We start from the raw sequence: 27,277 nt of genomic DNA on the forward strand, positions 1-27,277 counted from the left end.
GACTTTGGCAACACCACGGGGTCCTCAAGCACTGGGTTGGTGACAGCTGATCTAATAAGTAGATTCCAGCCTATTCAATCTTGGGCCACAAAAAATGTGTCTGCCTTTAAGGCATTACAGGATGCTATTGCATCCCCCCCCCCAAAAAAAAGTTCACTTGCACCCTCTTGAAAAGGCAGGGCAGACTAGTTCTGTTTCCTTTTTCACTTTGAAATAACAAAATTCAGGAGGTGCTTTCAGTGCTAATTAGGTGGCTGACAATTAAAATATATTGAGAGCCTCTGCTGTCTTCCTGACAGTCTACCGTTTTCCTGGAAAGTGTATCTGTCTGAGTGATAGGTCTTTTAAATCTATGGTCTACTAAGCTAGAAGCCATGGTTACATTTCACCTTGTCATAGTAGTCTATAATTGCAGGGAACAGCATATTATGGCTTCTCCCTCAGGACAGCAAAACTGATTAAAAGGATGAGAGCAACTAGCACAAGCACTATTCAAACACAGAACCCTCTTGAGATTTAGCAACAGAAATAATCCACCGCATAAGAGGTGGGGAGAGTGTGATTGCTATACAAACATAGATACATACATAATGCTTAAGTATTGAATTTTTGCTTCCCTTTCCCCCCAACCTGCTCTTTATTTATTAAGGCACTGTGTCTTTCCCCCCTCTAGATCTCAAGTCCAAAAGCATTGCTGAGCTAGTGAAAGAAATTGTAAGAGAGCAGGTAAAAGCATCCCAGAGTGAAACACAAGAGACAGTGGCCCAGATTTTCAAGATTACGTCTGGTCTGTCTGCAGATCTTGAGAACATCAAACAAATGATCAAAAGCTTGAATGCTTCTCACCACAAAGTGGCTGCGGAGATAGAAAGCAGGCCCACGAGGGTAGAAATCCTAGATATAAGGACCCAGATCCTCCATATTGAAGAGGATATAAGCATTACATGTGAGAAGCCAATCGAAGACCTGCAGGAACATCAGAGGTCTATAGAGGCAGCCTTGGAGCACCAAAGTTCAAAAAGCAACATATACTATGAATCTCTGAACAAGACTCTGACTCAAATGAAAGAAGTGCATGAGCAGCTGTTGACAGCTGAACGGATCTCAGACCAGAACATCCCAACAACAGGTAACTCAATAACCGATAATCTTACAGATTACATGGTTGGTCTTCACGAGAAAGTGAAAACACAGAGTCTGATGGTTCTGCAGCTCTATGATGACCTCAGAGTCCAAGACAGCAAGATCAGTAATCTCACCGTAGCGTTGGAGATCCAGAGAGATAACTTACATGGAGAGTGCAGCAGCATATTGTCCAAATGCCGCCGGGACTTCCAAACACGACTGAAGGGCATGGAAGAGAATATGCACTCCTTAAATAAAAGCATGGAGAACCTTGTGTTTCCCTTGGATGATAAGATGGACAAGATGAACGAGCAAATTAACGACCTCTGTTATGATATGGAGATCCTCCAGCCCTTGATTGAGCAAGGGGTTCCCTTCAGCCTTACATCAGAATATGAGCAACAGATTGCAACGGAAGCTATAAGCAAAAAGCTGGAAAATTTAACCAGTGTTGTGGCAGGACTAAGTTCGACCACTGAAGAACTCATCAAAAGCAAGAAGGAGCTTAAAGATGAGGCTCAGGCTTACAATGAAATCTCTGAGAGGCGTATTAATGAATGTTTCATTTTAATGGAGGATGGCTTAAACAAGACCATGATGGTTATCAACAGTGCCATTGATACGATCCAGGATAACTATGTGCTCAAAGAAACATTGAGTACCATGAAGAATGAAACGAAGGCCTGCTGTAGTAGCACTGAGAAGATGGAAAGCATATTGACATTAATACCTCGGTTTCAAGAGATGAATGAATCCTTTCAGGTGCTAGTCAATGAGAACAGGAAAGGGGGCTTTACTTCAAACGCCATCCATTCTTCTTCTTCATCTGGTGATCTCAGCACAGTTCACCATAATCTAAATGCAACATTAAACCTTCAAGAGCAACATCATGACATTGGCCACCTGGATGGAAAGGGGTCACGCTCCACTCAGAAAAATGAAGATTATGAAGGTCGCCTGGCAGCAGTGGAAACAAAAATAACCAAGTTTTTAGCAAACAACTGCGTCACAGTAAGAAACATCAAAGCTGCTTCCACGGAAAAGGATAAAGTGGTCTCTCTTCAGGTTCAGGCCTTGAGTTCCAGAATCAGGGCGCTAGAAGCCAAATCCATACGCTTCTCTGTGACCATCCCTGTGTTAAACAAGACTGCCTATGAAGCACGGAGCTTGTGTGAGGTTGTCTCCGGGAGCCTGAAGGGAATGAATGCCAGCATCCCCAGGTTAGTGAAAGCTGCTCATCCAGACAACTTGCTATTTCAGAAAGGCTTGCAAGAGCTCACCGAATCCATGCTGGAGGTCAAAGCAGGAACAATCCTATCCAATCTAACCTGGTATGTAGACAAGTCCCTAGATGGGGCAGTGGATGCTATTACCAAACGTCTGAAGGCAACTCCTCCCATTTCTAAAAAGCCACCGCCAGTGAAAAAGATCCCAGTGGGCACAACCGCAAACCAGGCTGGACGAATGCAGAGAAACACAGACACTGCTTCAGAAGCAGGTAAGGCTTTTTAATATTACTACTAGCGACGTTGCCCAAACTTGCAACTTATCCACACGGATTTCTTTAGGGACATAGGAAGATGCCTTATGGGAAGTCCATCTAGGCCAGTATTGTTGACACGGGTTGACACTGACTGTCCAAGGTTTCAAGCCCTTCTCAATCCCATGTGGAGGTGTCAAGGGTTGAACCTGGGACCTTTTGCATTCAGCGCCTGTGCTCTGCCTGTGAGCCATGGCCCTTCCCAGCTGCATGGCTTGGATGCTATAAGAATGAAATATTATGTTCTTCAAATGCTCTCGTTGTGGAGAATGAGATTCTGCACGTGAGCAGAGAGCCCTGGAAGTCAAAGCTGTAATTTTGCACTGGGAGCCCTGGTCCACTTGGAACTAGCTGGAAGAGGCCATAACTAGTACACATCACACCGCCACCAACATTTTGAGTCCAGTTAAGTCCCAAGTTCAAATCCCCAGCAAATCTAGGTGGCCCCACAGAGCTGCCCTCACTGTCACTTACGGGAATGGTGAAAAGGTCACAATCCCTGCATGTGACATTGGCATCGCTGTCAGGAGGGCAACTCTGTGGGGTCCCGTGGAATCTCTGTTCCTGTGTTGTCGAATGGTGACGGCAGAAATTAGGCTTCACACAGGGGTTGGTAAATTAACTGCTGTTTACGGGGCTTTATTCAGCTCCCTGGTAGGACTCTTGATGTAAGCCTGCAGAAGGGTCTCGCCAAGGGAACAGAGGAAGTGGAGGCTGTGCAAGGTGGGTTGTGCTTAAGGAACAGCCTACAGCTAATTCACTGTGGCTGAACAGTGCATTGTTCCAAGATGCTCTGGGGAAATCTAGTCAAATGGTTATGGAGTGTAAGGATGGAATTTGCATCCAGGTCCCTAATTTAGTAGGAAAGGGTTGAGTGCGCTTTGCAAGAGGACTGTGGAATCATGGAATCCAGGTCAATCCAGACCAAATTAGCACTAGTTTTTATAGCGACTAAATAATCTGAGATCAAATATAAAACGATATTTCAGGAGAGACGCCTTTGACAAAATGACATTGTTTTGTGCACAATAAGGTAAATTGGTGAATGGCAAAGGCATTTTTATTCTTTTATGTCCCCCGTCATCTTTTTCTTTATTTCCATTCCTTCCACCTCGGTGCACACGCTCAAGACATGCCTCGAGTCAAGTGCTTGCAGTTCATCTGATAATCAAGCACGCAGGAAGTTTAAAGTGGATTGGGGCTTCAATAATGTTTCCACTTTATTTCATATCTCGCTGCTTACTCATTCTGCCTTAAACCGCTGGAAGCATTTTCTGCGCAGCAGTGAAACAGCAGAAGTCAGCAGCTGTGTGGATGAAGTGCCTCGGCCTTTTTTGCAGGCTGAACAGCATCTTTCCATGCGAAACTTTGCCATGTTCCAGCCAAAGCTGCTCCTTCACAACAGGCAGTTTTGCATTCAACGCATATATGTGACAAAGATTATTTCCAGGACGGTGGGAAGTGGGAATAGAAATATGTAGCTACCTCTGTCCGCTGGTCCATCTAGCTCAGTATTCCTTATTGGCTTTCAAGGATCTCATGTAGGAGTCTTTTTTCACAACTGATACCTGACATTCTTTAACTGGAGATGGCAAGGGTGGAATCCGTGCTTTTCTATTTGAAAGCCATGTACTTCATCAATGATCCATGGCCCAAGGAATTGTTACGGTGTTTATAGAATATGCTATTCTGTTCATAGATTCATAGAATTGTGGAGTTGGAAGGGACCTTGAGGGTCATCTAGCCCAACCCCTTGCAATTCAGGAATATGCAGTCGTCATATGTGGGTATCGAACCTGCAACCTTGGCTTTATCACCGCCACGCTCTAATCAACTGAGCTATCCAAGTGAAAATAATGTATTCTTTTCTCTAGGTCAGGGGAGCCAACACAGTGCCTTCGAGATGTTGTTGGACTATAACTCTCATCATTCCTGACCATTGATCGTGCTGGCTCAGACTGATGGGAATTGGAGTTCAATAATATCTTCATTGCTTACCCCCATGCCCCATGTTCTTGTATAGCCTGCTGGGTTATGGTTATCCATTGTTGTTGTTGTTTAGTCGTGTCCGACTCTTCGTGACCCCATGGACCAGAGGACGCCAGGCACTCCTGTATTCCACTGCCTCCCGCAAATTGGTCAAACTCATGTTGGTAGCTTCGAGAACACTGTCCAATCATCTCGTCCTCTGTCGTCCCCTTCTCCTTGTGCCCTCAATCTTTCCCAACATCAGGGTCTTTTCCTGAGAGTCTTCTCTTCTCATGAAGTGGCCAAAGTATGTGGAAGGACAGATCCTCAGCTTCAGGATCTGTCCTTCCAGTGAGCATGCAGGGCTGATTTCCTCCAGAATGGATAGGTTTGATCTTCTCGCAGTCCATGGGACTCTCAAGAGTCTCCTCCAGCCCATAATTCAAAAGCATCAATTCTTCGGCGATCAGCCTTCTTTATGGTCCAGCTCTCACTTCCATAGATCACTACTGGGAAAACCATCGGGTTACCCATTGGTGCTTCCTTAATCAACGCTCATGGCCCATTGGGGAAGAAAGTTGTAGTAGCTAGCAAGGTGAAGGTTGAAAGGAGCAGGTTGCACGTTTTAAAATACGGGCAGAGAAGGAAAAAGGGCCATGAGCTTTTGGAGCTGGCTAGCAATAGGCAGTCATGGTGGAGCTCAAGAATGCTATATGCTTTTGAGCAGTCTGCTGCTACTATGTCTCTAACTCTGTGAGTGAGTGCACGCACCTAAGATGGTTGGAGGGCACCTTGTACACCTCCTTCCAGCAACTCCTGCAGCTAAACTAGTGCCAAACATATTGCTCTGCTTTCCTTTGAAACACATCCGTGAGTCATCTGGGAAGCCCAGAACCTCCATACACACTATCCAGGCTTGCGCCCCAGGGTGGTCATTTCAGTGCTGCTAATGCAGCTGTTTGACTTTACCCCTGAAGACACACTCCATGGTCCCTTGAGACAGACAGGTGCCAACAAGTCATACCAGAATTGCCAAATTATCAATCTGGAATCCTTATACCAGAGTTCCAGCTTTCTCTGGGCTTTAGTCAGAACTCTCAGACAGAGGGGGAGAGTGGGGGGCAGCCCTCCAATCTTAGTATTCTCCTGCCACCCCCTCTCCTTTGTCTCTTGCAGCAGGGCTATACCTGAAGAAACTGTCACAGGAGGGGCACACCTCCTGAGCAATTTCTCCCCTGCTTCAACAGACACCTGCTGTCTATCGAACCACCTAGCCTAGTTTAAACAGGTGGAGATTCCCTTTTCTCTGCTCTCTCTCCCAACCCCTTCCCCTCAGCCTTTTCCACTCTAATTCCCCAGCCACACTGCCAGCAGAGAGCAGCCCGAGATTTACATATTCATTCATTCATTCATTAATAGTATTTATGTGCCACCCATTAACCAAGTACCCCCGAGCAGCTTACGGTAACAATAAAAAACCATAAAGGTACCATTGTAAACCGCAAAGTAGAATGCATAATGCAGCATTTAAAATTTCCGGCAGCATAGAATAAAAAGAACCCTCTCCAATGACAATTCTGAGCTTTACCTTGGCAAGCTGATAGGGAAGGATCTCCTCCAACACTCTGCTGCTGTTGCTATAGGTGGTGTTGCTGTGGGGACGGTGGGGGCTGGGAGGTGAGGGGACTGGCCCTCAATGGGTCAACAAAAGCTTTAAGGCAGAGAAAACCTCCTCTTAGCCCGTCTGACACTCTCCCACTCTTACTACATGCTAGGAACTGCTACCAGGCTCCCCACCAGCATGAAGGAGAAAGCAGCCAGTTGGCATTATAAGCAGTGCACTGCCCTGATAGAGATTTCAGAGGATTCCATCAGAAATGAAAATGGGAGCAGAAATTCCATGGGGGTTTGGGGGAACACTACATGAGATGGTTTGGAGGGCTGAAGCAGGAGGCAGGGGCAACAACTATAGGGGGCGGAAGGGGCTTTGCCCCCCCTCAATATTTGCTGGCGGGGGGCCAAGCCCCCCAGTATCAAGGCCCCCCAAACACATCAGCCTCCCGCCTGCAAACACACACTCTACTTCTACTGATGCAACATCGCACATGCATCAAGCGTCATGTGCATGATGTCACATTCACACAACATGTGTCCCCCCCCCCAATATTGGATGCAAGACGGTGCCTCTGGTACCATACCACTTAAAACAGTCTTGCCTTTCCCCCAAAAAAATCCTGGGAGCTGTAGTGTATTACAAATTCTGAGAGTTATTAGAAGACTCCATTCTCCTTACAGAGCCACACTTTCCTGTGAAGGGGGATTTTTTCTTAAACCACTCTGTGAAGTCTAACTCTGTGAGTACTCTTAACCAACTACAGCACCCAGAATTCTTTGGGGGAAGCTGTTTAAAGTGGCATCACAGTGATTTAAATGTATGGTTTGAATGTGACCCTAAAGTTTCCCATGAACAGCTTGCAGCTGGGCAGCAGACTGAGCAGGTGTATACAGGTCCACACTATGCTGAGGTGTATTTCTATTTAAATTCTAGTAATTCTGTCTAATGTTTGGATGGATAGATATAAATTAACACATGCACATTTTATGTAAATTGGTGTCTTCTCTTTTGGTGATGCCAAAATGGGCACTCTAGTTACCTATTTTCACTCTCTCCCTTCTCTAAAGTAGCCCATTTTCACAGATGTTCTTCCAGCGCTAGTCTTTTTCTCTTTGAGAGAATAAGAGATGGACATATAGGGAGAAAGATAGCAATTGTATGGGAATGTTAGGGATGTGGATTAGGATATATTATTAGATAGATCCTATCCAAGCTTGTGTTAGCAAGCTTCCAATATCAGCAGAGTGACATTCCCCTTTTGTGCGCAGCAAAGCATGTGCGTTAGATTCGCTAGAATCTCTATAACAATATTACACTTTATAGTTCAATATTACACTTCCTGGCAAAGGTCCCCTTTGTCCCTCTTAAAAGAAATACACAACACAGTGTTTATAAAATAAGATAGAGTTTACTTACAGTTTCATCCTGAGTTACAGCATAATCTCAGAAAGGCAGGCTTGCTTAGAAAAGTTACAAGTACATATATATCTAGAGACTACTTAGTAAAGTAAGACTCCATTTGGTCTCACTCTTGGCTGCAGGCCTAGAGTGAGAACCATGCTAACTGGAGATTCTCTGGAGATGTGTCCTCATCGAGGGAGGAAGTAGCTAAGAGAGAGCGAGTGATTGCAGGCTAGGGCTTTTGTCTAATCCAACTCATTTGCATGTCTGAGGGAACAGGAACTGACCTGTAGTCAGGTGTCCCTCCAGGTGAGTTCCTGTTAGTGGACACTCTAGGAACTGTTGTGACTTGTCTGCCCCAGTGTTCCATCCCACAAACCCCTTCTCAGGCAATTCACAACATTCATTACATACAAAACAAAACATAAGCAACTTTATTCAACCACCCAAGAGTCCCAGCTTGACACGCAGGTTCTGGAAACTCTGTCTTGGCAGGGGTTTTGTTAGGATGTCTGCTGTCATCTCTGAAGTGCAGCAGTATGACAGTTCGACAAGTCCATCTTGTATCATCTGGCGAACGTAGTGGTACCTGACCCCAATGTGTTTTGAGCGTGCTAGGAACTTCTCATTCTGCGCCAGCTTTAGACAGCTTTGGTTGTCCTCCAGCAGGCTTATAGGTTCCTTTCTCTCCACGCCAAAGTCTGTTAGGAGTTGGTCCAGCCAGGAAATCTCTCTGCACGCTTCTGTAGCCGCAACATATTCCGATTCTGTAGACGATAAAGCTATACATTTCTGTTTATAACTGCCCCATGTGATAGCTCCGCCCCCATACATAAAGACATGCCCGCTTGTGGATTTATAATCAGAATTATCACCCGCCCAGTCAGCATCAGTGTACCCAATGAGCTTAGGGTCACTGACAGCTGGTAACTTTAATTTACAATCCATTGTACCCTTAAGATATCGAACCACCCTCTTCACACCAACCCAATCATGCTCAGTGGGACTACTCACTTTCCTGCTGAGAATCCCTACTGCATTGGCTAAATCAGGTCTGCATGTGGTAACTAAATACAAAAGTTTACCAATTGCTGAACGATACTCGGTGTTGTTTGGCAGCAGCTTCGAATCCTCTTGGTTCTTTAAGAAGTCTGTAGCCATCGGGGTGTCGACGGGTTTTGCATCCTGCAATTGCATACTCTCCAACAGTTCAATTATCTTTTGCTTCTGATTGAGTAGAAATGAACCATCCTGTTCTCTTTCCACTTGAATCCCAAGGTAATACTCAACTGGTTCTAATTCCTTCACTTGCACTTCCTTGTTGAGGTGCTGGACTACATTTTTATAATCCCTGTCATTTGACGTTGCGATTAAAAGGTCGTCAACGAAGGCAAGAATATAAGAAAATTGTCCATTACTCTGCTTAGTGTACAAACACTTGTCAGCTTCACCTTGCTTGTACCCAAGTTTCACCAGCATTCCATGCAATTTCAAGTTCCAGGCTCTGGCTGCTTGTTTTAAACCATACAGTCCCTTTTGAAGCTTGCAAACCAAATGTGCCTCATTTGGCTTTATAAAACCTTTAGGCTGCTTCATGTAAATTTCTTCAGAAATTTCCCCATGCAAAAACGCAGTAGCTATATCGATGTGTTTCACCTCCATCCCTTTAGATGCTGCGATGCTTAAAAGTAATCTTACGCTACTGTATCTCACTGTCGGTGCAAAGACTTGGTCATAGTCGTGGCCATATTGCTGTGAAAAACCTTGTGCCACTAGTCTTGCTTTGTAACGTTGCACCTCCCCTTCTGAACCCCTTTTAACCTTGAACACCCATTTGCTCCCAATTGCTTTCTTACCAGCAGGTAATTTTGTGAGTGTCCAGGTCTTGTTCTTGTGCAGTGCGTCAATCTCTTCCTGCGCGGCTTTCCTCCAGAGACTGGCTTCGGTGGCTGGCATCTGCTCTACCTCTTCCCAAGTGGAAGGTTCTGGTGGAGACGCCGACCCTGCAAAGTAGGACAGTCGTAGTGGCGGAACGCCCTTGTTGGTTCTGGATGAGCATCTGACCTCTGGTTGTGCAACCGCATCAGCATCCTCATCCTCCTCCAACGCTGGCATGTCCACGTACAGCTCCTCCTCTTCGTCTCTGGTGCCGCCAGGGGTCTGGACCTCTGCATCTTCTGGGGTGTCGCCTGTAGGGGGTGTTGTGACACTAGAAGGTATATTAGTTCCTTGTGCTAAAGGAAAACTTATAAACTCTTCATCTGGTGACTCTCTAGAACAGTCAATAACAGTGTTCTTTGTATCAAACTTTCCCTGTTCATCAAAATGAACCACATGGTATGGGTCTACTCTGCCACTCTTTGGATCTAGAACTCTATATCCCTTTCCTCCAGGAGCATATCCAACCAGGATACCTGCTTTTGCTCTGGAGCCAAGCTTGTGTCTGCGCTCTTTGGGCACGTGGTAATAACAGACACTTCCAAACACACGTATGTGCTGCAGACTTGGGACTCTCCCGTGCCAAAGTTCAAATGGTGTGCGTTCTGCACCCTTTGTAGGCAATCTGTTTTGCAAATAAATCGCCGTATTCGCCGCTTCACCCCATAGCTTCTGTGACAAGTTGGCCTCTTTTAACATGCACCTTGTCATCTCCATAATAGACCTAAACTTTCTCTCAGCAATGGAGTTCTGTTGAGGCGTGTAAGCAACTGTAGTTACATGTGCTATGCCTTCTTGTGCCATGATGGCCTTCATCTGCCGTGAGCAAAACTCTCCACCATTATCCGAAATTAAGGTGGAAGGAGCTCTCTGGAATTTGTTCTTCACCATGTTTAAGTACAGTTTGAACAATTCCGGTGTCTGACTCTTTTCCTCTAGAAAATATCCAACACAATATCTTGAGAAGTCATCTATAAATATCAGAATGTACTTATTGTTTCCTAGGGAAGGTACATTCAGCGGACCACATAGGTCAGTATGAACAGTGTCCATGACTTTTGTGCTTCTCTTCTCTGTACAACGTGGGAAGGAAGGCTTGACTGCCTTTTCAGTTATGCAAGTTGTACAGTTTGGCATTGGTGTACTGCAATTCTTTACCTGTAGACCTTTTACCAGATTTTCCTTCTGCATTTTCAGGATAAGGTTGGTATCCCTGTGTCCAAGCCTTTTGTGCCAGAGTTCCAGATCTGGTTGATCCTTTCTGCTGGGTTGTGCAACCCTTGCAGACTCATTCTCTGAAATATCAATCTCATACACATCATTGATTAGTTTGGCTTGAATAAACACTTCACCATCTTTTATCACATTGCATTGTCCATTTTTAAATATAATTTCAAAACCTTTCTTGTCCAAGCTAGACACACTTATTAGATTACAGTTCAGCTTTGGTGCATACTTAACATTACTCACTGTAGTATCAAAAGACTCATTGTTCACTTTGAAATTCAAGTTCAAAGATCCTGCACCTATTGACTTTATAACATTTCCATCAGCAATTTCAATCTCAGACTGTTTATTATTGTCTATTTCATTGAAATATTCCCTTTTATAACAGAAGTGGCTGCTTGCTGCACTGTCCAGAAGCCACTTATTGCGCTTTCCTTCACAGCTCTGGAAAGCTACATTTCTTTCTTGCAATATCATTGCACGCCCACGACCCCCCTTCTTTTCGCCTTTTGGTGGAAAGGGGCGGGATTCATTCTTTGTAGATGCTCCATACTTGCGCTCAATATCCTTTAAGATTTGCGCTGCATCATCTCTGCTATTAATTGACGTTAGATGCTTATTGCGAAGTCCACTCAAAATTATGTGTCTGGCCTCTCTGTTCATGCGTTTCCAAGTTGCTATCTTTGCTAAATCCTCTTCTGTTTCACCAGTAGGCATAGGATTTTCAATGGCATCCAAAACATTCCTTGCATCTAAAAATGCTATCAGGCGTTGTTTCCAAAATACGTAATTGTGGTCATCTAAAGCCATTAATCCTAGGTTAACTCCACTATCAAAATCTGCAAAAGCCATCTTGGAATCTCAAAATTCTAAAAATTTCTCAAAATTCAAAAATTTGCCAAAAATTCCAAAATCAAAATCTCTAAAAATATCTCAAAATGCAAAATAATCTTCACTGCCTCTGAGTTCTCAGTGCTGTAAACTCTGAGGGAGGGGAGGGGTAGCTAATCCCCTAGGCACACTGGATAACAATAGACCATGTGCTCACCAGGAAGTTCTAACTGAAAAAATCCTACTCAGTTCAAAATCACAATCCAAAGCAATCCTTCAAAAATACACAAAAATACGCAGTCCTGGGCCGTAATAACCCTTTATGGGAATGTTAGGGATGTGGATTAGGATATATTATTAGATAGATCCTATCCAAGCTTGTGTTAGCAAGCTTCCAATATCAGCAGAGTGACATTCCCCTTTTGTGCGCAGCAAAGCATGTGCGTTAGATTCGCTAGAATCTCTATAACAATATTACACTTTATAGTTCAATATTACACTTCCTGGCAAAGGTCCCCTTTGTCCCTCTTAAAAGAAATACACAACACAGTGTTTATAAAATAAGATAGAGTTTACTTACAGTTTCATCCTGAGTTACAGCATAATCTCAGAAAGGCAGGCTTGCTTAGAAAAGTTACAAGTACATATATATCTAGAGACTACTTAGTAAAGTAAGACTCCATTTGGTCTCACTCTTGGCTGCAGGCCTAGAGTGAGAACCATGCTAACTGGAGATTCTCTGGAGATGTGTCCTCATCGAGGGAGGAAGTAGCTAAGAGAGAGCGAGTGATTGCAGGCTAGGGCTTTTGTCTAATCCAACTCATTTGCATGTCTGAGGGAACAGGAACTGACCTGTAGTCAGGTGTCCCTCCAGGTGAGTTCCTGTTAGTGGACACTCTAGGAACTGTTGTGACTTGTCTGCCCCAGTGTTCCATCCCACAAATTGGAGGTCAGTGTGAGAGAGAGGCTTGAGTTTTCTTTTTCCTTTTCTTTTTTCTCCAGGCTTTCTAAACCACCTGCCGCTCTGACCCCTAAACTCCCCCCCCCTATTCCCTTAGTCTGAGCCTCTAGAAACCAAACAACCCTTCTGGGAGAAATGGAGGCCACAGAATATTTATTCATTCTTACATTTGTGTCTCATTATTCCTCCAAAGAGTCTACATGGTTCTCCTCTCCATTTTATCCTCTCTACAACACCCCTGCGAGGTAGTTTAGGCTGGCCAGGCCGAGTGAGCTTCGTGGTTGAGTTGGGATACAAACCCTCATCTCCCACCATCCTAGGCTACCCAATATGCCACACCGGCTCTCAAAAATGTTCAGCTGTAAATGCCAACTGCGTTCGGTGGCGTCCCAAACACCGAGGCGTCCAATGTTGCTTTGTTGTTGTTCGGTGCCCAAGCGCCTTTGTGAACGTCTTCTGCACTCTGAGTTTTAATTGCGAGAGATTGATCGTTACCCTAATTCAGTTTGACTCTTCATGCTTCAACTTTGCATATTCAGTGCAATAGGGCAGGAGACAGATGAAAGGGGTTTTTGTTGTTGCTTGCAATTTAGCGCAGAGGGAAAGCACTGACTCTCTGTCTCGGAGAAAATGGAGTAGCTACAAGAGCAGCAACTTCTTATTGCTGCAGTACCAGCGGCCCTCCCCAAACCGAACTCTTGTCAGCAGGAGAGAGGGCAGTACATGCCATCGCTGCTCATTCAGTCCTTAGGTCCCCTTAGGTGATGGACAAAAATAAGCTGTTCGCCCATCCTGAAACAAATTGAAATAGCTTCCCATCCTTATTAAATTGGTTCACAGACTATTGAGACAGAGGCAATGTGGATCTCTTATTTACACAGAGCTGATATGTGGCACACTGATGGCCTCAAGGCATCGTCACACGATGCACATAGCATACCCTGCAACCTCCCCCCAAAAAGCTCAACTTTTGTGTCTGAATTTTTTACTTGAAACCCTACTCCACCCCCAAAAACCAGACAACATTCCACATTGCCTGAGCTCCTTTCGGATTACTTTTGTCCTCTCTCGCACATCCCTTTTCGTTTCCCGCCACACACACCGCTAAAGAGGATGGCACCATTTTGGCTGTATAAAGATCCACATGAGTCTGGATAGCTCAGTTGGCTAGAGCGTGGTACTGATAATGCCAAGGATGTAGGTTCGATCCCTGTATGGAACAGCTGCATACTGTATTCCTACATTGCAGGAGGTTGGACTAGATGACCCTCAGGGTCTCTACAATTCTATGCAGAGGATAAACTCCTTATTAGTAAGTAGAACGAGTCGGCCCTGCAACAAAATGTTGCAGTATGAAGTCCTCCTGTTCAGTGTTCCAGTCAATCCGCCATGACCACTCCCAGGATAATTTGGTTCATTCCTGCTCCAACCCATTCTCTCTCTCTCTCTCTCTCTCTCTCTCTCTCTCTCTCTCTCTCTCTCTCTCTCTCTCTCTCCCATAGAATGCTTACTGGCAGTATCTCCCCCCCCCCCCCAGAGTGCCAGTAAGCATTCTAAGGCTACTGAGCATGCCCAGTCTTCATTGGGCTGTCTTGAGATATGGTTCCCCACCTGCTTTTTGGTTTCTCATTCCCCCTGAAAAGGACACATGACCACACTAGAGAGGATAGGCCAAAGAGGGCTTAGAATGATGCAAAGGGGATGTATTCCAGCTTACCATCTCACCTTAGCATGGTATAGTGGTTAGAGTGTCAGACTAGGACCTGGGAGATCAGGGTTCAATTTCCCACTGAGCTAGAAGCTCACATGGGGCGCACATTGTTGTTGTTGTTTAGTCGTTTAGTCGTGTCCGACTCTTCGTGACCCCATGGACCATAGCACGCCAGGCACTCCTGTCTTGCACTGCCTCCCGCAGTTTGGTCAAACTCATGTTCGTAGCTTCGAGAACACTGTCGGGGGCGCACATTATTGTATACAATAAATCTCCGTCCACAGAGACAACTAGACCACTGTTTTGGGTTCCTCTTTATCTTCATCTCTTTATCATATAGAGGTTGCAAGTGCCAGGGGTGTGGCTTTAGGGCGCTGCCTAGGGTGGCAGTTGACACACCGCCCAAAAAAGAGGATATGCACCACTGTAAAAGAGGACCACCAATCTCCATGGAATTTACATGTGCTAATTTATATGCATCTAAATGCAAATTTGAAAATAATTAGTAGAATTTAAATTTCACAGAAGGGAAGCCAATTACTTACCCATGCAAATCACTCCCCTCAAATCTTTAAATTGATTTGCACCCCAATAAGATCACCCAAATAAGTTCTTACTCAATTAATTTATCACCGAGATCATCCAGAAATCAATCTGAAATCATTTCCTCTTTATAAACTACCCCCATTCAATTCAATCATCACATCATTACCCCACTAATAAAATTCAAAATAAATAGGGCACACATTGTGATTCCCTTCAGGTGGTAGGGGGGGATTTTATTGCTAGTCAAGGTGGCCAGTGGGTGGTCTATCTTTTCCTTTTCTGTCCCCACCCACGTTAAAATGGAAGGCAAATTAACTTTGTGTGGGGGCAACCATCTCTCTCTCTCTCTCTCTCTCTCTCTCTCTCTCTCTCTCTGTGTGTGTGTGTGTGTGTGTGTGTGTGTGTGTGTGTAACAAATTCCCTGGAAAGGAAATGGAAATAACTTGATTGCCCTTCTGAGAGGCAGGCATTGAGATTTCAACTCACAGAGCATCAGCAGTGAGTCTTTCCTCTGGCACTGGACACAGGAAAAATCGATTCCTGGATATCCATTTAAATACAGCCTCGCTAGACGAATGCCCTGTAAGACTAATTTTTCGCTTAACGGAGATATTTTTCAAGCGGAGGTTGCCTCACAAGATGAATTCGTTTTGTGAAAAATTTGTCTAGCGAATCACGGTTTCCCATAGGAATGCATTGAAATTCAATTAATGCGTTCCTATGGGGGGGAATCAATGCATTCCTATGGGATTCGCTAGACGAATTTTTCACAAAATGAATTGACTCACAGAACGAATTAAATTCATCTAGTGAGGCATCACTGTACTGGGCTATTCGGTAGGAAAGAGGGCACCTTCCCATACAGTGGTACCTTGGTTTAAGAACAGTCCGGTTTAAGAACAATTTGGTTTACAAACTCCGCAAAATAGGAAATTATGTCTTGGTTTGAGAACTTTACCGCAGTCTAAGAACGGTATCCAAATGGAGGAAGGGCACCAGTGGCAGGAGGCCTCATTAGGGAACGCACACCTCAGTTTAAGAACAGTTTCGGTTTAAGAACGGACTTCCAGAAGAGATTAAGTTCATAAACCGAGGTACCACTGAATTGACCCTGGCCCACTCTTCCATCCATACACTTGCAGGAGACTAGAATGCACACTTATGTATCACAATAAAATAGGAAATGCATCGCTGGTGAAGAGGGTGGATATTTACATAAAATTTGTGTATGCTAATCTATGTGCGTAGGAGCAAATTTAGAAAGTTATTTCTGAATAGGCATAGCTGCAAACTTAGAAATGATGCCTGTCATTTAAAGAGAAATATGACAAATCTCCATAGTGGGGAAGATGGTGACTAGGGGGCCCATGCACCTGCTCAGTTCAGTTCTAAAGTCCTTGCACTTCCTTCTTTTGGTGCTTCTTCTTTAAACCAGACTTGGGCTGGACAGCCCTTCAAAGGGACGACTGTCCTACAGGTCACAGTAATGGAGATAAGCTGAAGAAGGGACTCAGAATGATGTCAAGGAGATATAATTTAGCTTACACTTTCCCCATAATGTTGTGTAGTGGTTAGAGTGCCAGACTAGGGCCTGTGAGACCACGGTTTCAGCCAGTGGGGTGAGGACAGTCCAACCCAGCCACTGCCCCTCAGCCTAACCTACTTAATAGGGTCATTGTGAGGATAAAACAAGGCTGGGGGGGGGGGAGAACCATGCACAACATCTTGAACTCCTTGGAGGAAAAAGCAGTATATGCATGTCATAAATACATAGATGTGCTGAGATTTTTGTTGTTGCTGTTGTTGTTATCAGGTAGCCTTGACCAAGCATTTTCCTTCCAGATGTTTTGGGCCACAACCCCAGCTGGCTGGAGTTGATGGGAGTTGTAATCTGAAACATCTGGAAGGAAAAGCTTGGTCAAGGCTGGCATGAGGCATCTCTTACCTGCGGCCTGAAGCCATGCTGCCCAAACCTAGGTTTGCCCCCAGAGTGAGAACATGCGGTAGCACCTGGTGTGTATGCTGATTCCCTCCAATCTCTGGGCAGACCCTAAATATGAAGCTAAGTGAGGCAGCTTTTCCTCTTCTGCTCTTGGCACTCGAACTGCACTCCTACATTGCTTTATCCTGAGCCTTATTGTTGTGATAGATGAGATGCAATGTGTTCGCAGGGGGAAAGCGGTGAGAGAAAATAATTACTTAAGTCGGACAGAAACTCCTTGGCGTGTTGCAGTCCATAAACATCATCCGTCTACCCCCAGGAGCAGTGTGTTGTGGGGAGGGGAGGTCCCCCCACTTTGCACAAAGCGCACAAAGCTTTGCATTCAGCCTGGCAAGCTCAAATCCATCACCGTCGAAGTGCTGCGACCAAGGAGCGCCATGGCATCTGAAATGACTGGGCTGGAAATTAAAGATAGCTCAGAGTGCCGATGAAGTGGCTGTGAAAAGAGGCAATTCCACACATCTGCCGGCAATCAGCACTTATTCTGAAACACCCTTTTCATCACCCCACACCTAGCCTGCTTCTTGAGCGTTCCTGGGCTTGCTTGCTTTCAAGTTTCAGAGGCCGGCCCACTTGGTAATCTCATCGCAAGAATGTGCATACCCCTATTGTCACTGCGTAGGACTCTTAAGAGCTGGAATTGTTGAACAGTCTCCGGCAATTCAATTTATCTAATTCCCAGATGACAGAGAGCTGTGATTTACAGTGGACAGTTCAAGGGGAAAGGGGACTCGTCCCTCACTCTTCAGCCTGGTTTAACCATGCCATAGAATCAAGCGATAATCAAGTTTTACTGTGATTGTACCTCTTCAGTCTACGGCAGATGGGGAAAACCTTTGGCCCTGCAGATCTTGATGAACTGCAACCCCCATCAGACCCAGCAAGCATGACCAATGTCCAAGGATGATGGGAGTTGTGGTTCACCAACATATGGAAGGTTCCCCGCACCTGGCCTACAGGTAGAAGCAGAGCCGGCCAGTCTTTGAAGTAGGGTGAGGTAGCTGCCTCAGGTGGCAGAAGTGGCAGAGATGGTGGTCCACCTGCTCCACCGCTTCTGCCATCAGCAGAATTCCCCCTCTCACTGGAAGCATTCCAATGTGTGGGGTTGTCTTCCCCACCCCTCAGTGATGGGGAGGGGGCATTCCAACGCACCATGTTGCCACTCATCTTCCCCACTCCTGGGGCAGAGAAGGTGAGCATCAAAGCCTTGTAGAAATCGCACCGAGTTTGGCAAGCATGTGTATGCTCTGGAATGCAGAGGAAGTGGGGGGCAGCGCATAGCAGCAGTGTGGGGGCAGGAAGCGGTACATTCCTTTCTTCATCTCTACACCAGTGGTGGCCAAACTTGGCCGTCCAGCTGTTTTTGGACTAAAACTCCCATGATCCCTAGCTAACAGGACCAGTGGTCAGGGATGACGGGAACTGTAGTCCCAAAACAGCTGAAGGGCCAAGTTTGGCCACCACTGCTCTACACAGACACCTGCATGTGTTGAGATCCTCCTTCTGCTGAAGTACACAAATGGGGTGATTCAGGTCTCTGTATGTACAGATGCCCACCTCACGCGGCATATTATGACTGGGAAAGCCTTTGCCCGATCTTTAATTTCAAGATGCTTCCAGCTCTTCTCTAGGATAATTGCATGGCCTGGGGCAAGCAACTCAAAGGGAGGTCCCCGTCTGTAAAATGGGAGCAGGATTGTAAAGTGCTAAGTAGCATATAAATGAGGGATAAAAAACTATTTGTCAGTATGTCTGGACATGTAGGCTGGGACTGAGCACTTCCCTCATGCCTTGGATTGGCAGAAATGAGGAGCAATTAGCCAGTCGAGGCCCAGTCAGTGGCAGCAAAACAGTCTCTGACTAAATTCCCCAGTGGCAAATAATATTAAGCAAAAACACCACTACCACACAATCCTGGGAAATAGTGTAATTTATATGCAAATAAACAATGGTGGTTGTCTTTCTCCCCATATCACCTTTAACTTGAGATTCAAATGCAGCTAGGGAGGAGTTGGGGTAGAAGCTGCATTTTGGAAGTCTTTGCAAAGGCTTACCCGAAGGCTCCTTGCTTCTGTGCATTCATGTCACTCTCTCCCATTCAATGCAGGTGATTATCTGAGCTGCAGCAGCTCCCCGTGCCAAAATGGGGGGACCTGTGTCAATGAGAGGAAGAGCTTTGTCTGCGCTTGCCGTTATCCTTTCGGAGGAGCCAACTGCAGCACGAAGATGGTGGCGGAAAATGCTCCTGCAAGTATAGGTGAGTATAAGTACGGCCTAAGACATCCCTTTGCCTGTGCCTCTTCTGCTATAGATCAGAGATTACGAGACCCAAGTTTCTCTCTCCTAGTTCCTCTTGACAAAGGCTCCCCAGTGGCGGAGTCGTGGCTTTCTCTCTCTCCTTTAAAGCACTCGGTTCATGATGAGAGTCCGCAATTCCCTGTTTTGATGCGTCCCACATCACAAAGTATAAAATTTGATTTCTCTCACAAGCCTGTCCATAAAAAATAATAATAATAGCAAGCAGCTCTAAGGCGGGATTGAACAAGGTGGTTGTCAGCCGAGCAGCGCTATCATAAATAGGCCAGAGCAAGCTGGCAATTTTTTTGTTACAGAGGCTGTGAAATTGCATTATTGGGAAATTACGCGTTTGACTAAGGCTGTGCGTTCCATTTCAAAATAGAAATAAATAAATAAATGAAGGCAACGGACATTCGAGCCTGAGGTCTCTGTGTTCGGCAGCAGTTCCTTTCTCACATGGAATTGAGAAAAATGGAATTGTTGCCTCTTGCCTGTGGTTCTTCATGAGTTCAGGAAAAGGTGTGAATTGCACTAGTTTATGTACGGTGAGATGCATGTTGGCTCCATCTGCATAAAAGGGATCTCTGAAAAAGACTCATCCCTTCTTCATGCGGCACAAACTAAATTGTGGAACCCGCTCCTACAGGAGGCAGTGATGACCAGCAGCATCTTGGATGGCTTTAAAAGAGGATTAGACCAATGTAATCATTCCACCATGTTGCTTGTTACATGTTCTCAGCGCCATTGGTGCCGGCTGCCTGGGGCCCTGGGTGCCCAAGCACCCACAAAATTCCCCACGGAGGGGCCAGGCACCCACAAATTTCGGTGCCAGAGCCATGCACGCTGCATGGCACACACAGCCCCGGACACCCACAGTCGTGGGGGCCAATCTGGCACTCCTGCTCAGATCCTTTGGACCATTTTGCACACAAGCAACAACTCGGAGCAGACACTCAATAGGGAGCCACAGGCAGTCTCATGAGGACAGGGTCAGTTCCAAGGTGAAAGCGTCCACTGGTGGATCCCTCCTTCATCACTTGCCAATCCTGGCAAACGTCCCTGAATGCAGAAGCAGCAGTCAGTGGCAGCAGCCCTCCAATGGATCCACCATTTTTCATTTCCCACAGTGACTCCAATGAAGCATTCTGGGAAATTAGAAGAGGAAATTAGACTCAGCTGCTCAGGGCAGTCATTGGGGATGGGGGTAGAATCATAGAACTGTAGAGTTGGAAGGGACCATGGCGGTCATCTATTCCAACCTGTTGCAATGCAGGAATCTTTTGCCCAGTGATATACCTTATACAGGGACCCAGGTGGCTCTGTGGGTTAAACCGCTGAGCCTAGGGCTTGCTGATCAGAAGGTCAGCGGTTCGAATCCCTGTGACGGGGTGAGCTCCCATTGCTTGGTCCCAGCTCCTGCCAACCTAGCAGTTCGAAAGCACGTCAAAAATGCAAGTAGATAAATAGGAACCGCTACAGCGGGAAGGTAAACGGCGTTTCCATGTGCTGCTCTGGTTTGCCAGAAGCGGCTTTGTCATGCTGGCCACATGACCTGGAAGCTATACGCCGGCTCCCTCGGCCAATAATGCGAGATGAGCGCGCAACCCCAGAGTCGGTCACGACTGGACCTAATGGTCAGGGGTCCCTTTACCTTTACCTTTATACCTTATACAGTGGTGCCTCGCAAGACGAATTTAATTCATTCCGCGAATCAATTCGTTTTGTGAAAAATTCGTCTTGCGAATTGCGGTTTCCCATAGGAATGCATTGAAATTTCATTTTTTGCCCATAGGAACGCATTAATTAAATTTCAATGCATTCCTATGAGAAACCGCGATTTGCAAGATGAATTTTTCGCAAAACGAATTTGTCTTGCGAGTCACCATCAGATCACAAGATACATTCGTCTTGCGAAAAATTCATCTTGCAGGGCATTCGTCTTGCGAGGTACCACTGTACCTTGTGTATGATCACAGTCACATCTTCCATTTTTAGGCATTCACCTCAAATTTATTAGACGTCTCCCTCCCAAAGTGATTTGTGAAATGTCCCTTAAGTGAGTTACAACATTTGTAACAAAAATAATAATGTGGGAGGAACTTGTGTCTGGGTTTGAACTCTCGCACCAACAGCCTCGAATGTTCAGTTGAGCCATCACAGTGATGCTTGCCATAAAAATGAGCAAGCTGAGATTTGCATTCGGAATACATGAAATTTGTGTTTTATGCCTCTCTCTCAGCCACAATTTTGTCATTTCTCAATCATTTTTTTACAGTGGTGCAGGCATTGGTTTATATGCTACGGGTGAAGGAAATGAAACAAAGGACATTTTTATTTCCCCATTTTTTATTATTATTATTATTATTATTATTATTATTATTATTATTAAGCTTCCAAATCTCCCCAATCTTTGCTTGCGAGGAAAATTTTGGGCATATGCAAGCATGTTACATTTGCAAAAATCTGTGACACAGCCATGGGGGGGGGGGAGAGAATGGCATGAAAGCTTTTCTTCTTAATAATGCAGCACAGTCAAGACTGAAATTTCCGTGCTGTTTCCGAAAAAAAGAAGCATTTTTTTTCCTATTGGTGCGTTTGACGCTAATTGTGGAGAAAATTGCTTTCTATACAGTACTTAAGAATTCATTCCGCTTTTCTTCTTTAGCTTCTTGAGAACTTGACAGGAGGCCTGGGGGGAAAGTTTACAACCACCCCTGTGTCTGCAATACAGAGTTGATCCCATTTAAATAGGCAATTCCGCTTGAGGAGAAAACAACAAAAGGCAGATCTGGATGTTATGGCAGACGTGGGGTGAACGTCGAAAATAGCAGCCCTACGTGTAGATCTTCCTGCTCGCCTGTACTTACACTCGCTCCATAACATGGCAGCATTGTGCTGGTTTCCTCACCTTTTTGCTTTGTACTATTGGCTGCTGTGGGGCAGGCAGGAGGACGGGGTTGACAGTGAGGTAACAAGGAGGAGAAGGGGAAAAGAGGAGGGAGAAGGTGTCTTATCAGCCCAACGTATTTCAAGTCTTATGACTCTTCCTCGGGCGTAAAACATCTAAACCGTGGATGAGGAACTTGTGCTCTCCTAATGTTGCCCCCCTCACCCCTACGTTGACTCCCAGTACATTTCTGAGCACAATTCAAAGTGCTGGTGCTGACCTTTAAACCCCTAAATGGCTTCGGCCCTGTATACCGGAAGGACCGTCTCCACCCCTATTGCTCAGCCCAGACACTGAGGTCCAGTACCAAGGGCCTTCTGGCGGTTCCCTCACTGCGAGAAGTGAGGTAGCAGGGAACCAGGCAGTGGGCCTTCTCGGTGGTGGCACCTGCCCTGTGGAACGCCCTCCCATCAGGTGTCAAGGAAATAAACAACTATCTGACTTTTAGAAGACATCTGAAGGCAGCCCTGTTTGGGGAAGTTGATAATGTTTGATGTTTTATTTTGTTATTATCATTTCTTGGAAGCTGCCCAGAGTGGCTAGGTCAACCCAACAAGGCATATAAATAATAAATTAATATAATTATTAACCTATAGCTATGCTGGCTGGGGTCAGAGGAGATTTTAGGATATTTCCACTTTGAGGTCTCCTCGACCTTCATTTCTGAGTTTCATTGGATGTTATAGGGGAGAAGGAAAGAAATACACATTTGTCTGGCAATTTCAATACCAGACTCATGATTGCCATAACATCTAGCTTCACCCAATGTGCTTATCTTTGCATTATGCTTGTCTCCCCCCCCCCCCCATTGCAGATTTTGCAAAAGGATCTTACAGATATGCACCAATGGTGGCCTTTTTTGCTTCGCACACCTACGGAATGAATACTCCTGGCCCTATTCGATTTAACAATCTGGATGTCAACTATGGGTCTTCCTATGTCCCAGCAAATGGAAGGTTCCGTGTGCCTTACCTTGGCATTTATGTCTTTGAATACACCATTGAATCAAACAGCCCGCTCCTCTCAGGCTACCTAGTGGTCGACGGAATAGACAAGCTGGGCTTTCGGTCTGAAAACACAAAGGAGAACAAATACCTGGAGAGAGTGGTTACTGGAGATGCCCTACTGGAACTGAACTATGGGCAAGAAGTCTGGCTCAGGCTGGCAACAGGCTCTATCCCAGCCAAGTACCCACCTGTAACTACATTTACTGGCTACATATTGTACCGCACATAAATTCAATTCTATAGAAAAGCGGTCACCCACAATGGAAACTCTTCTCCTTTGCTTCTAAGCTCATTCCACACAATAAAAATAACTTTTGTTTGAGGTTGCCATCTTTTCTTTTAACAGCTGCATGATAGGCAGAAACGAGACATGGAACCTCTTTCCCGAATCAGCATCTTTGTGCTGTAGAAAGCAACATTCTGCCTGCCACACAGATGTTAAAAGCAGGGGAGGCCTCGTGGAAAATAGGTGGTGACGCCCACCTCGTCAGATAGTTACCTGAATGTCGAATTTTGAAAACAGCCAGCTGTCCCATTGCACCTTTGATTGGCAAAATGGAGTTATTTGTAAATAGGTATCCCATATTTCTAGGCACCCCATCAGCTGAATGTCCATTATTTTTATGCAGCTATTTTGCACCAGTATAAAAGAAACGTACAAGAAGTTATGCATGTTATCACCATTGTTTAAGTGAATTTGATTTCAGTCACTTTTAGGATTCGTGTGACGCAGTGTACAATAGTGGCTGGGGGGGGGCAGACATACACTAAGTTTTTAGGGACCAGGTGCCTCTGAATGCATGCTTAACTCTGGAACTGAGCTTTACTGCCCTGTCACACAAGGATCCACTCCTGGATTCCCTCCCATTTTTCTTCAATTTAGCCTTGTGCACTTCAGGGTCTGGAAAGCTTTTTTGTTGCTGCTCTTGTCAAGCTACTGAGATTCCAAAACACATGTAGTGTCTACTGCAAATCACTCAGTAGATTCCTTCTGCCCACCCTGTCCTGGCATAGCCATTTGCTCATGTACTAGAAAGATCATGATGACACCATTTTCCCTTTGGGGAGGAAGCTGCTGGGATGGCGGGTGCTATCGAGCTGGGAAGGGCACCACCTTTGGGATCGGAATGGTCACATAAACAGACCAGCAGAATGGGACTGCATCACTGGGAGCCTTTCCCAACCCAATGGGTCTACTTCTGTGAAAGGGGCCTGCACAGGAAGCTCCTAAGCATTTGAATCCCGGATCCAAAATGGCCAGGTTTCATTAGGTTTCACTCTTCAGTTGGTTACATAGAATACTTAGTTGAAGAAGCAATGTGCACATAGGCCGAATAAAACAATGCCTGCATATATACTCAATTGGCTTCCATTTAGTCTCACATATTTACCACCACCACCCTTTCATTTTTGTTTGTTCATACCAAAATTTGTAGCTGGTCAGACATGTAAGGTATTCACATTTTACCTCAAAAAGATTCCATTTAAACAGCAGAATTCCAGGAAGTGTAACTTCTCTGTAATTGCGAACTTCCTATAATAAATTGTGCGGCACACACTGAACAGATTAAGCCAGAATCAATCAGAGCACTAAAAGAAGTGTGATGCTATGAGGCAACTGAATGAAAGTAGTCAGGGCCTGGCCAAGACATTTTGCTGCCTGAGGCGAAGAACAAGAGAGTGCCCGCTCCCTGGTCCATGTGCAAAAGCCAGCCGGGCTGCCACTTGAACCTTAACACTGGTGATGGAATAGTGTCATCCCATGCCGCCTGCCCAGCACCTCTTTCTTAAGGGGTACACTTTCTTCTGCCTAACAGTAGGGCCGGCCCTGAGGGTAGTTTCTAATGCTTTAAAAATAGCAGCAATAACTGTTGAGGTGGGAATATATATATAGCGCCTATTTCAAGGGAGTTATATGGTTTACGCAGTACACCACTCACAGGGGAGAGCTTTGATGAAAACCTGATCAACAATCCATATATTTAATCTGCGGCTAGTAAATTAGACAATTAATAGCACCAGTTAAGGGGTTAACACATTCATCCCCCTCACTTCCTGCTGGGTCATATTCACTGATAATGAATCCATGATGCCTAAAATGTTAGGCAAAAAAAAAAAAAGTGGGTGGGAGACTGCGGCAAGAGAACTGTATATTATTTACAACTGCTGTTGAGAATAACACCGGCTCAGCTCATGCTTTGCTTTTTTAATCCTGTCTTCTGTTTATAAAAGTAATCTCCAACACACCATGAACTCTGAATATATATATATATACCAACCATTTCTTTCATCAGATGCACCTTATCTTTCTGTAAATACTTAAAATCCCCCATTTGTCACTAACCTATCCTAGCGTATCATTGAATTTTATCAAATGTCGTGCCCACATGGCTAAATCCCTCCCCACCCCTTGTATGACTTTGTCAGTTTAATAACCTGTTTAGCCCTCTTTATTCCTGCCATGGATAGGGCTAAATAGCGTGGAAATTACTCTGCGGATGAAATTCAAATGACCCACCAGAGACTGCGTCTCTCTCTTTAAATATGACTTTCACTGCCCTTCCTGCCCTCCCTGCTTAATCCTTCAAGCCAGGTCTCCATCTTCAGAGTTGCTAATTGTTTTCTTCTAAAGTCCATTTCTTGATAAGGCTCTCTTGTTGTATATTTTCCTCCCTGATACCAACAAATTTCATTTCCCCAGAGCAGGCCTCTGACCTACAGCCCTTTCAAATAAATGCATTTACTGAGAGTACACCTATAATGAAAACCACACCCAATTTGCTTATTGAAAAAATAACACATATGCACACTTTTCCATAGTTGTCCTCTTGAAGCTTGTTGGTTACGAGTAATAATTTAACAGATGGATAGTAAGACAACATAATGTTTCTAAGAGCGATGCAAGTCTTTTGAGAGTTCTGTTGCTGCCGTCAAAAAAAACTATGGACGCATCTTCTTCTTTTATTCTTTTGGAATAAACAAGAATTAACAAAACCAAAAAACAACATGTCTGCAGTCTTTGTCATGTCTGTTTGCGTACAGAACACACACAGAGCAAGCACATTTTTGGACACCTCGAGGACCCCAGCATTAATTAATGGCCCCTTCAAATTAAGGCATCCCCCCAAAAATGAATATTAAGCAAATTGGCTTCTGGCTCCTCCACCACCACCACCTATTACCGTGTTTCTCATATTATAAGACATGTCTTATATTTATTTTTTCCTCAAAAAAACACACTATGGCTTATTTTCAAGGGATGTCTTATTTTTTTCCTCCTCCTCCTGCCGCGGCCGGCATTGCTGCTGAGCCTATCACTATGTCTTATTTTCGGGGTATGGCTTATATTCCTTGAATGCTTAAAAATCCTGCTATGGCTTATTTTATGGGTATGTCTTAAAATATGAGAAACAGGGTAACAAATGTTACGTCTTCAACTCCTCCCAGTCTGCTCCATCTTCCCCCTCTGACTGCTCATCACCTTCTTACCTTGGGGTTCCCCAGCTGGTGCTTCCCACCAGTCCTCTGCATCCAGCCAGTCCATGACAACAACATCCCCTTTGCAGATGTCTCTGCTAACATGCAGTTAGATATAGGTAAGAGGTCCTAAAGCCCCTGGCAAATAGAAGGGGAAGAAATGGAGGCAGTGAGAGATTTTACTTTCTTAGGCTCCATGATCACTGCAGATGGTGACAGCAGACACGAATTTAAAAGACACCTGCTTCTTGGGAGAAAAGCTATGACAAACCTAGACGGCATCTTAAAAAGCAGAGATATCACCTTGCCGACAAAGGTCCGTATAGTTAAAGCTATGGTTTTCCCAGTAGTGATGTATGGAAGTGAGAGCTGGAACATAAAGAAGGCTGATTGCCGAAGAATTGATGCTTTTGAATTATGGTGCTGGAGGAGACTCTTGAGAGTCCCATGGACCGCAAGAAGATCAAACCTATCCATTCTGAAGGAAATCAGCCCTGAGTGCTCACTGGAAGGACAGATCCTGAACCTGAGGCTCCAAGACTGTGGCCACCTCATGAGAAGAGAAGACTCCCTGGAAAAGACCCTGATGTTGGGAAAGATGGAGGGCAGAAGGAGAAGGGGGTGACAGAGGATGAGATGGTTGGACAGTGTTCTCGAAGCCACCAACATGAGTTTGACCAAAC

At 45.1% G+C, this 27,277-nt stretch overlaps 1 protein-coding gene across 2 annotated transcripts in view; it reads left to right on the forward strand.

Moving 5' to 3' along the window:
- MMRN1 (multimerin 1) overlaps positions 1-25,280 on the forward strand; it is a 70,927-nt gene extending 45,647 nt beyond the window's left edge. For both annotated transcript variants that reach the window (XM_035113050.2, XM_035113051.2), the window contains exons 6-8: positions 674-2,623; positions 18,973-19,122; positions 22,925-25,280. In XM_035113050.2, coding sequence (XP_034968941.2) covers positions 674-2,623; positions 18,973-19,122; positions 22,925-23,346 — 2,522 coding nt within the window. In that variant the 3' untranslated portion in view covers positions 23,347-25,280. The remainder of the gene's footprint in view (positions 1-673; positions 2,624-18,972; positions 19,123-22,924) is intronic.
- Positions 25,281-27,277: the final 1,997 nt, after the last annotated feature.

Source organism: Zootoca vivipara, chromosome 9, assembly GCF_963506605.1.
Source record: "Zootoca vivipara chromosome 9, rZooViv1.1, whole genome shotgun sequence".
NCBI lineage: Eukaryota > Metazoa > Chordata > Lepidosauria > Squamata > Lacertidae > Zootoca > Zootoca vivipara.